At 41.5% G+C, this 9,744-nt stretch overlaps 1 protein-coding gene across 7 annotated transcripts in view; it reads left to right on the top strand.

The window, feature by feature from the left end:
• The first annotated feature begins 257 nt into the window (after nucleotides 1-257).
• The window catches only part of NAA35 (N-alpha-acetyltransferase 35, NatC auxiliary subunit), a 97,193-nt gene continuing 87,706 nt past the window's right edge, over nucleotides 258-9,744 (top strand). For 2 of the 7 annotated variants that reach the window (XM_027614962.2, XM_027614957.2), the window contains exons 1-2: nucleotides 258-411; nucleotides 1,243-1,371. In XM_027614962.2, the coding sequence (XP_027470763.1) occupies nucleotides 1,248-1,371 (124 nt within the window). In that variant the 5' untranslated portion in view covers nucleotides 258-411; nucleotides 1,243-1,247. Of the gene's footprint in view, nucleotides 544-686; nucleotides 840-1,239; nucleotides 1,372-9,744 lie in introns of those variants that run through there. The other 5 variants (XM_027614961.2, XM_027614959.2, XM_027614958.2 and 2 more) reach the window with 5 other exon arrangements.

The following is a 9,744-nucleotide window of genomic DNA, read 5'->3' as shown; positions in this document are numbered from 1 at the left end:
TCCGCCTTAGCGTCACCTTTCTAAGAATTTCCCAGAGAGCCGTGCGGGGCGGGGCGGGTTCTGCGACGCCCCCCCGGCTCCACCCCTCACAGGGACCCGCCCACTACCCGGGACTCCGCTTGAGGCAGGAGAAGGGAGGTAGCTTCCGGTCTCGCGATTGGCGCTAATCCCGCGAGAAGAGAAGACGGCTGCCATCAGTGGCGGTGGTGGGGGAGGGGTTGTGGCCGGGGCGCGCGAAGTCCCCAGGAGTGAGGGAGAGGGGGCGGGGTCGCGCGCACCGGGCGTACGCATGCGCGCACGCGGCCGGTCGGGCTGGGCTGAGAGGGGAGGGGGCGGCGGCGGCTGAGGCGGCGTCGTTATTTCCGCGGTCTGGACGGTGCGTGGCGGCGCGAGTGGCCACGGGAGAAGTAGGTAGGGACCGCCCGTGCAGAGCCATTGAAACTCCCTCTCTCCCGTGTCCTAGAGCCGCAGCCCCCCGCGCGTGTGGCGGACCCTGGGGACGCCAGGTCACCCTGCGGCCCCGGCCCTCCCGCCGCGCTTCAGGTAGGAGCTGCAGGCTCCCCTGTGTCCCCTGTCCACCGAGGCCCCGGCCTTTCCCGGGCGTGCCCGGCCTCCCGCGCGACGACAGCTCTGTCCTTGCTTCCGCGCCCTGTGGGGCCGGGGCCGGGCTGACCCGGGTAGGGCGGACGTGGGGCGGGTCCCCGCCTCAGGTGCGCCGCCACCCTGGGCCGGGCGGGTACGTCCCGCGCCAGGCGCTCCCGCACTCCGTGCCCACTGTGCGAGGCTGTGCGGGGGTCGTGTCGGGCCGGGGAGAGGTCGGCCCAGAGAGCTCCAGACAGGTGAGGGACCACCCTGACTTGAATATAGTTGTCTCATGGGCTCCCGGGCAGCGAGAGGGGACTCTGAAGAGTGAGTGCCTTGGTCATTTGTGGCGAACGTGGAAAGTTGGAAGCTCGAGTTGATTCTGTTTGGACCAGTGGTGGGGTGGCTTCTGATTTTTTTTCTTGGATGGTGGGTAAACTCTTAAAGCCCTGGTAAGTGCTGGGCTATTAGTAAATAAGCAGCAGTAGTGTTAATGTAAGATTTAATTGCATTAAGATTTTTTTTCCCCAGTGCCATCCTCAAACTCAGGTCTGGCAGTTTAGTAAGACTTCCGTCCAGTACTTGAGCGAACACACATGGCTTGCAAATATTCTTGCCCTGAAAGCCACAATCTCTTTTACACCAGTGTTAATTTTATAGGCATTATGGTCATGAAAGCTTCTGTAGAAGATGATGATTCAGGATGGGAGCTCAGTATACCAGAAAAGATGGAAAAAAGCAATACAAGCTGGGTGGACATAACCCAAGACTTTGAAGAAGCTTGTCGAGGTGAGTTTGAATTTTTGGACTAGAAATTCAGAATCTGGGAAAAGGTAAAATAAAATCTTGATTGCGATTTGTAGGCTAAATGAAATCAACAGGTAAGTGTGGTTTATCAAGTTTGTTGACCACACTTACTCATTCTCTACCCTCTAATTTTAACTTTCATTTAAAGTCAGTCAGTATTTGATAGTGCATGGAATAGTGATGTTGAAGCAAATGCTTCAATTTTTCGAGCTTTAAATAACAGGTTAGAGAGTACATGGCAATAATTTCAAATTTGGAAACATGAATTGTATTGACCTAAAGGTGGTAGTAGTTTTGTATATTTGAGGTTTTTAAATAATCAAATCACATGATTCACTGATTAAGAGGCTCCAGTAGCTTCCTGTTCCATGTAGAATAAAATCCATATTCCATCCCCATGGCCTGTATGGTCTGGTGCCTGCCCACCCCTGACTTCATTTTTGTACCACTGCCCCACTAGACTCATTATGTTAGTCACAACGTCCTTTTTATGTCATTAAGCACACCAGGGCAGTTTCCCCTTGGATCTCTGCATATTTCTTTTTCTGTGTTTTAAACTGCTTTGCCTCCAGGTCTTCACATAGCTGTGTCCTTCCTGACCGGTTAAATGTTACCTCCCCAGCGAGAATGTTTCAAAACAACTAATCTAAGTAGATTTAGCCCTGTTCTTTTCTGTCCAACTCCACCTCAGTTGAATCACTCCTTTATTTTTATCATAAAACTTATCTGCTGTCAGCAACTGTCATTTTCAGTTACTTCTTGTTTATTGTCAACCTTACCCACTGGAACATAAGCTCTGTGAGTGCAGAGATCTTGTCTGTAACTCTAGTACACAGAATATTGCCTGATACATAGTAATAGTTTAATAAACGCATAGGCGTAAGTGATTAGAGAAATGAGCATGTTTGTTGTCCGAGGGGAATCAGCCTTAGGGAGAGACTGGAAAGAGAAAGGAACAAATGGTAGAATGAGAGGGACGCCTGGGTGGCTCAGTTGGTTAAGCATCTGCCTTCCGCTCAGGTCATGATCCTGTGGTCCTGGGATTTAGCCCCGCTGCAGGCTCCCTCTGTGCACCCTGCCCCCAACTTGTGTTCTCTTGCATGTTGCGCATTCTGCCTCTCAAATAAATAAATAAAATCTTTAAAAAAAATGGTAGGGTGAGAGCTTGAATTTGAAGAGAGGATGGGATCAAGAACATGGTAGAGAAATTAACTTGGGGGAAAAGAATGAGGAATTACTGAGGCAGGAGGAACTGAGGTTAGGCTTGGTGAAGAAACAGGTATATATATGTTTTTAAAGATTTTACTTAGAGAGAGAGACAGAGAATGAGTAGGGGGAGGGGCAGAGGGAGAAGCAGACTCCCCGCAGAGCAGGGAGCCTGACGTGCGACTTGATCCCAGGACCCTGAAATCATGACCTGAGCCATTAGGCAGATGCCCAACCGATTGAGCCACCCAGGTCTCTGAAACAGGTATATTTCTAAGTGGATGGGGAGGAATGGTGGAGGGATGCACACCTCGATGGCTTCTGTTTTTTTACTGAACAGGGTTAAGTCTTTGGTGCTGGTGAGATGGAGTGTTTAGAATAGTGCTCTTGAGAGGAAGAGTAGAGACTTGGAGCAGCTGCCGGTGGAAAGGGAGCCAGCTGAGTATAAGCAAAATGATAAATCATGCACTTGCCCTTTTATTGTTTTGAAATACATGTCCAGTTAAAGTATGTCTAAGTGAAATTGTGGAAAGAACATTAGACTGGGAATTGGGGGACTGCCCATATCCATCTATCCAAGGGAGAGAGAAAGAAGTGTAAGTTACAGTGTAATTTTTGTGCCCAGAGCTCTTAAATTATTAGTGGATTATACCCATCATCTTGCACTGATTTTTAAATGACCTGTATTAGAGAGCTGTCATTCTGAACCTAAATGGAAAAGGTGTTATGAAGTTCATATGGCTTCACTTGGGCCTTAAAGGAGTGGTCAAGTTTCTATAAGTGAATGTGAGGGAATTACTCTAGACTGAGATGAACCATTACAGCCAGAGTTCAGTGAGAGTTTGATGTTTGAGGAAGAGTGAGTAATTTTGCTTCTTCATGGAACGAACTTTGAATAGGCAATATGGTTTAATCCCTGCTTCAGTGGGGATTGAGAGGGGGTAGCGTGTCATTTTGTTGCTAACCTCAAACCATCCTATTAACTCTTCCATAATTAGCTCTTGCATTGTCTCAAGTGGCACAGATGTGAGGTATACTTGAAACTAAAAGGTTAATGTAGAAGTGATCTTCCTGTACATGTATATTTAGGACTAAAGGCTGTTGGCCGCTCTTGAGCCTGTGGTATTAGTTTTCTCTTCTTGAAATAATCAGATTCATAGCATCAGTTTAGTCTTAGACTTCTGTTCTAGCAACTTTCCGAGGACTAAATTTAAAATAAATATTGCTATACCCTTTAACTGTTGCAGTGGTCATTCTTCTTTAGTAACAAAAAATGGTGGCATTTGGCTAGACTTTTGTGATTCTCAGTACCAAAATAAATAAATATGCATAGTGATGACAGTGTTTTTCATGTACATTTCTATTTGTTCTTTTAGTGACTCTTCAAATTCTTCTGGACCAAATTCTAATTTCATCACTTCTTTTATTTCCTGTTAGGCAGATGGCACACATTCCCTCCACATTTCTTATATCTGACATTGAGGCCCTTGGCTTTTTTTTTCCCCCTGAATTTATTTTGAATATATGGTGCCATTACTGTTACTGTGCCTGATACATAACATGTCATTCATCTAAATAACACCTCTTGAGCTTTGCTTCTCTCGGAAACTTTGCCTAATTCAAACCATTTCATTGACTCCTATAAAAAGCCTTTGATCGTATTTCATTTGGTTGTCTAAAGTTAGATGCTTTCTGAAGTACAAACCCACAACTTAGAAATTTCACTTAAACACAAATGATCATAAAATACACATTGCTCCTTCTTCTACCTACCAGATTCCTTTCTTTACACTCTCTCTGGATAGCCAACAACCTCTACTAGGATGATGACACCATTAGGTGGGTCTAGAACCCAGAGCTAATCCAGGGTTGGCCATCAATACTTCATTCTCTTTGAGTTTTAGTCTAGAAGGACAGGGGTCCATCCTGTCATCCTATGTCTTTCTGTCTTTGATGGCTTCACTCATTCCTTCTTAGCTGTCTTTCTCACAGGCCCTGTGGTTTAAGGCCCCCTCACCTATCCAATTTCTTCAACTTTTGCCCAGTACTTTTGGAAAACCCCTTTTATTGATTTCTCTTCCCTCCTTTAAAATCCAGGATTCTTAAGCTTGTTTCTTTTCCTTTCTGTATTGTCTTCTCTCATTTAGAACATTTGTAGGTGCCTAATATATATTTGTTTAAAGAATGAATGAATATTTTAAGGCCATATTTCTTCAAATTAGAGAGTATCTGTATCTTGTACTTCAGAAGTTTGAGAACCAGTGCATTACATTAAATGCTGTCATTTTGGGTGATTGCCTGAAACCAACATAATTATGAACACAAGATTGGGCATTGAAATTGTAGCAATACTTGATTATAATGTTATTATCCATTTGGTAATCCGTAATCTTTTTAAAAAATTGTATAACTGATTAAATAGCATTTAAAAATTATCTTAGAAAAAATATAGATTCTTAATAAAACTTTCATGTACTCCTCCACTGAATTCATAAACCCCAATTTGAGAATCATTGTTCTAGGAATTTGCTGTTTGTTGGCACTTTATTCCAAGATGAAAAAGATGGATTGAAATTGTCTTGGTGAAAGATCTGGGCAACCTGTAAAATACATTTTTTTTTAAGATTTATTTGTTTGTTTGTTTGTTTGACAGAGAGAGACACAGGGCAGGAACACAAGCAGGGGGAGTGGGAGAGGGAGAAGCAGGCTTCCCACCGAGCAGGGAGCCCGATATGGGGCTAGATCCCAGGACCCTGGGATCATGATCTGAGCCAAAGGCAGACGCTTAATGACTGAGCCACCCAGGCACCCCTACATTTTTATTTTAAGTGATTTTGATTTTGGAAATGAAATTAAGTTTTCCTTGTTATATCCTATCAAGAATGTTTTCAGTGGTAGGACATGGGTGGGGTGGGCAGCACTAGTAATTGTGGGTCACTTTAGATCAGTGATTCCACCAGGGTTGATTTTTGCCCCTCAAGGAACATTTACCAATGTCTAACAACATTTTTGGTTGTCACAGTAGGAGGCGGGCTGCTACTGGTGTCTAGTGGGTACACACCAAGGATCCTACACAGGATAGCCGCCACAAAGAAGTAATTATTTTGCGTAACATGTCATTAGTGCTATGTAGTTCACTCTATTTAGATTATTTTCAATAATATTCAACTATCATTTAACCTTTCTGACCCTGGATTCTTCAGGAAAGGAACGTATGGATGGATGTCTTAATGCCTCTAACAACTAGCGTTAACATAGAGCAAGCAATGGGAAGAGAATGGGACCTTTGCTGCACTTTTGAGTTCTCTTCTGCATTGTTGAATGCATCTTATCAGATTATCTCTTTAATCAGGCAGGTGTTGTGTATCCTCCTCTATGTTGGTAGTTTTTGGTTAACAGAAAAGCTGTCCTCAGAAGTCACCACTTTCCCTCTTAGCTGGTTATTCCACTACCCATAATTCTAGATAGCATGCTTTTATTGCCACTTCTTGATTCCTTGCATTCACAATTTGGCATCAACTATGGACTTCTATCCATATAGTTACAGCTACATTATGGATATGCAAATATTATCCATAGCTGAGCCAAAGAGTAAAGCTTTTATTACTTTTTCCTTCTTGCATAGTTCTGTCTTACACAAAAAATTTTTACCCAAAATCTATGTAGTTATCATTAATTCTACCTTAGACTCCTTACCCCTTTTCTAAATCTTGAGACTTTCAGACACCTCAGACATCCTGTCATTTTCATCTCTGAAGAAATTTCTCCTCAAGCCTCTTACTTATTGCTCCAATCTGGACTTCTTGCCTTTGTACATCATGTAATCCTGAGGTCATCAGCCTGGGGTTTCTTTAATAAAAATTAGACATCTTTATTCTCCTCCTTCGTAGAGTGCATGGGAGATATAATCTGGATGTCTGAAAATGTCTTTATTCTATCCTCCCACTTTATTGATACTATAATATGTCTGGATACCTTTGATAATTTTGAGGGCATGACCCATTGATGGTTTTGCACTGATGTTGCTATTAAGAAGTTTGATGACTTTCTGATAACTGAGGTTTCATATGTAACCTTTTAAGATCTTCTATTTGATCCTGTATACACACCTTTCACAGTGGTTTGCCTGGTTAACAATTCTGAGGTCCTCTCACCTTGTCTGATCCTTTAGTTCTAGGAAACTTTGTTCTATTTCCTCTTTGGGTTTTTTTGTTAGTGTTTTTTTTTTTTTTAATTTTAATATATTTTATTCAAGCTAGTAGATCGAAAGTATTATCACTTTGACATATTAGAATACAAATTATTGAGATATTTTACATTCCTTTTGTGTACTAAGTGTTCAAAATTTGGTGCATACTTGACACAGCATATCTCAGACACTAAATTTTTTAAAATTTTTTTATTATGTTAATCACCATACTTTGTTAGTGGTTTTTTTTTTTTTTGGTATTATTCTCCTTATGGACTGTCTGTTTTTTGGATACTGAACCTTTGGGAGATGCTTAGATCATGAGAGTGGAGCCCACATGAATGGGATTAGTCCCTTCTGCTATTTGACGTTACCGCAGAAAGATGACTGTCTAGCAGGTGGGCCCTCACCAAATACCTGCTGGTGCCTTGATCTTGGACTTCCCAGATTCTAGAACTGTGAGAAATGTTTGTTGTTTATAGGCTGCTCAGGTATATTTTGTAGGTATATTATAGGTATTTTTTTGTTGTAGCAGCCTGAATGGACTATCTTCCAAACCTACTGTATTTTTCTTTTCTGCTGTAATGTTCTTAATTTTTAAAATTTCTTTTCTCTGAATATTCCTCCTCTCTTTTTTAAAAAAGTAAAATGTCCTGTTTTTGTTTCAGGGTTGCACTGTTATATCTCTGTAAGGATAATAGTTCTTTTGAATGTTCTTGTACAAAGTATCTTTCCTCCAACTCGCCTTTTCTTTTTTTAGTTTCCTTTAGTTTATATCTTTCATATTTGGGCATTACTTCAGATATCTAAGAATTCTTTGTTGCCTGTCTAAGGGTGGGAAACCAAAAAGCCAATTGGAAGTTCTGAAGTTTTGAGTGGGACTTATTGACACTCACTGTCACTGTCAAGTGATCTGACTTGGCTTTTGTGGTGAAGAACATCTGATATACGTTACTTAATGCTTTCTATTTGGAAAGATTATATTTAGTAGAGAAAATTTAGTCTTTTGCCTTGAAGTTGAAGCTCTGGCTTGACTGCCTATGATTTAAGTTAAGTGGGGGAAGAGATCTGCGTTTTTTACATATTCACTTAATGCCCCCTCTTTCCAGTACTGTACCTGGTCTTCCAATAACCTTCTGTCTCTGGAGATGTTTTTACCCTCTTCAAAAAAAGTCTTCAGTGTGTGAGTTTAGGGAGGGGCAGTTACCCTGCTCTGTAAATAGGACAGGGTTCTGTGTTGTCTGACTGCTCAGTCCTCCATATTTTAGCCTCCCTTTATCTGCACTTTTAGGGGCAAGTGGTAAGTCAGATTGGTTTTTGGCTTTCTCCACTCCTGATTTTAGTATTTTGTTTTCTTGAGTTAGCTAAGAAACTACTTAATTTGTCTTTTTATTTCCAAGTTTCTCCAGTTTTGTTGTACTGTTTCTGTACCTGTTTTTCTTCTTTGGAGTATATACCTTTCTTAAAACACACACACACACACACACTCACTCTTTCTCTGGTTGTTTTAATGAGATTTCAGGAGGGAATTAGAGGTAGTTGCATGTGTTCAGTTAGCCACCTTTACGCCTTGGTAAACCTCAATTGGTTTGTTTAAATATCACTATTACAGTGGTATTGGATTTCAACTGTATCATTCAACCTACTGATTCAGTAGGTGTTCATAGGGTCCCTAGCTGGGAACTTAACCATCGTTTATAATGTTATGGGTGGAAATCTGTTCAAAGATCTGTAATTTCAGTTTACACATCTGTTCACTTATAAGATGATAAAATGTATTTGCCTTGTCACATAGGTACATGTTTTTCTCTGTCCTGTAAGATAATTTTTCTCAGGAGAATGATCATATGCTTCAAGTGCTTAGTACTGCTGCATACCCAAACTCCACTACAAAGTTCTGATTTATTATTCATTTCCAAGGCAAAAGGATGTCCAGTAAGATGTTAGGAAATTCTGTGACCCACAAAATTGAGTTAAATTTTCTCTCACAACAGATCTATTCATGCCTTATATGAGAGTGAGGATAAAAGAAAAAGGCGGTTTATTGTCAAAGTAGTCAAAAAAATTTGAATCATCAACTTTTCCTCGTATCTGATTTTTTCCTTTGCTCTGAGTGTTTTAAGGTATGTACTACTGCACCTACTTAAGGCTTTAACTTAAAAGTAGAAGTAACTGTTTTTTTTATCATTGTGTTAGTGTGGTTCAGCAGTTTGGTGTGTCTGTGATCCCTGGGATCATTAAGATTTCAAAGGGTATGCAAGGTCAAACCAATTTCCATGGTAAAACTATTTCCATATAATATTGAGATGTTAACTTGGCTTTTTGACTCTCCTTATAAGTACTGTGGAATTTTCCAGGGACTACATGACATGTGATGATGTCATTGCTCTAACTGCTAAGATAAATGTAAAACATCCTTCTCACTAAATTTTTTGAGACTCGCAGCCTAGTTGGATAAGACCCAAACTACTCAGGTCTATAGTGCTGTAGAAAAGATCATGATTCTGTGTCCAGTTGTTGATCATGCAGTGAGAGTGCTTGCACTCTGCTTAGTTGAGTAAATTTTAAAGTTTCCTGCCTATAGTTTACTGTGATCGGATTACTGATACTCTTTTTTTTCTTTTAAGATTTTATTTATTTATTTGAGAGAGAGAGAGAGGGCATGCGCATGTGGACGCATGAGGAAAAGCAGAGGGAGAGGGACAAGTGGACTCTGCACGGAGTGCGGAGCCCGAGGTGGGGCTCAATCCCAGGATTCTGAGATCATGACCTGAGCCGAAATCAAGAGTTGGTTGCTTAATCGACTGAGCCACCCAGGCCCCCCTGATTACTGGTGTTCTGAGGGACCTAATGAGAGTCAGCTAGTTCAACCCTTCATTTTACAGATAGGAGACCAAGACCCGGAGTGATCGACTTGCTTTTAGGTCTGTGGAGTGTTTTTAAGTTTGGTGAAGCTATTT

The sequence above is a fragment of the Zalophus californianus genome, chromosome 13 (genome assembly GCF_009762305.2).
Source record: "Zalophus californianus isolate mZalCal1 chromosome 13, mZalCal1.pri.v2, whole genome shotgun sequence".
Lineage (NCBI taxonomy): Eukaryota > Metazoa > Chordata > Mammalia > Carnivora > Otariidae > Zalophus > Zalophus californianus.
The sequence above is the reverse complement of the archived record's forward strand: the minus strand, read 5'-3'. Positions and strand labels throughout refer to the sequence as shown.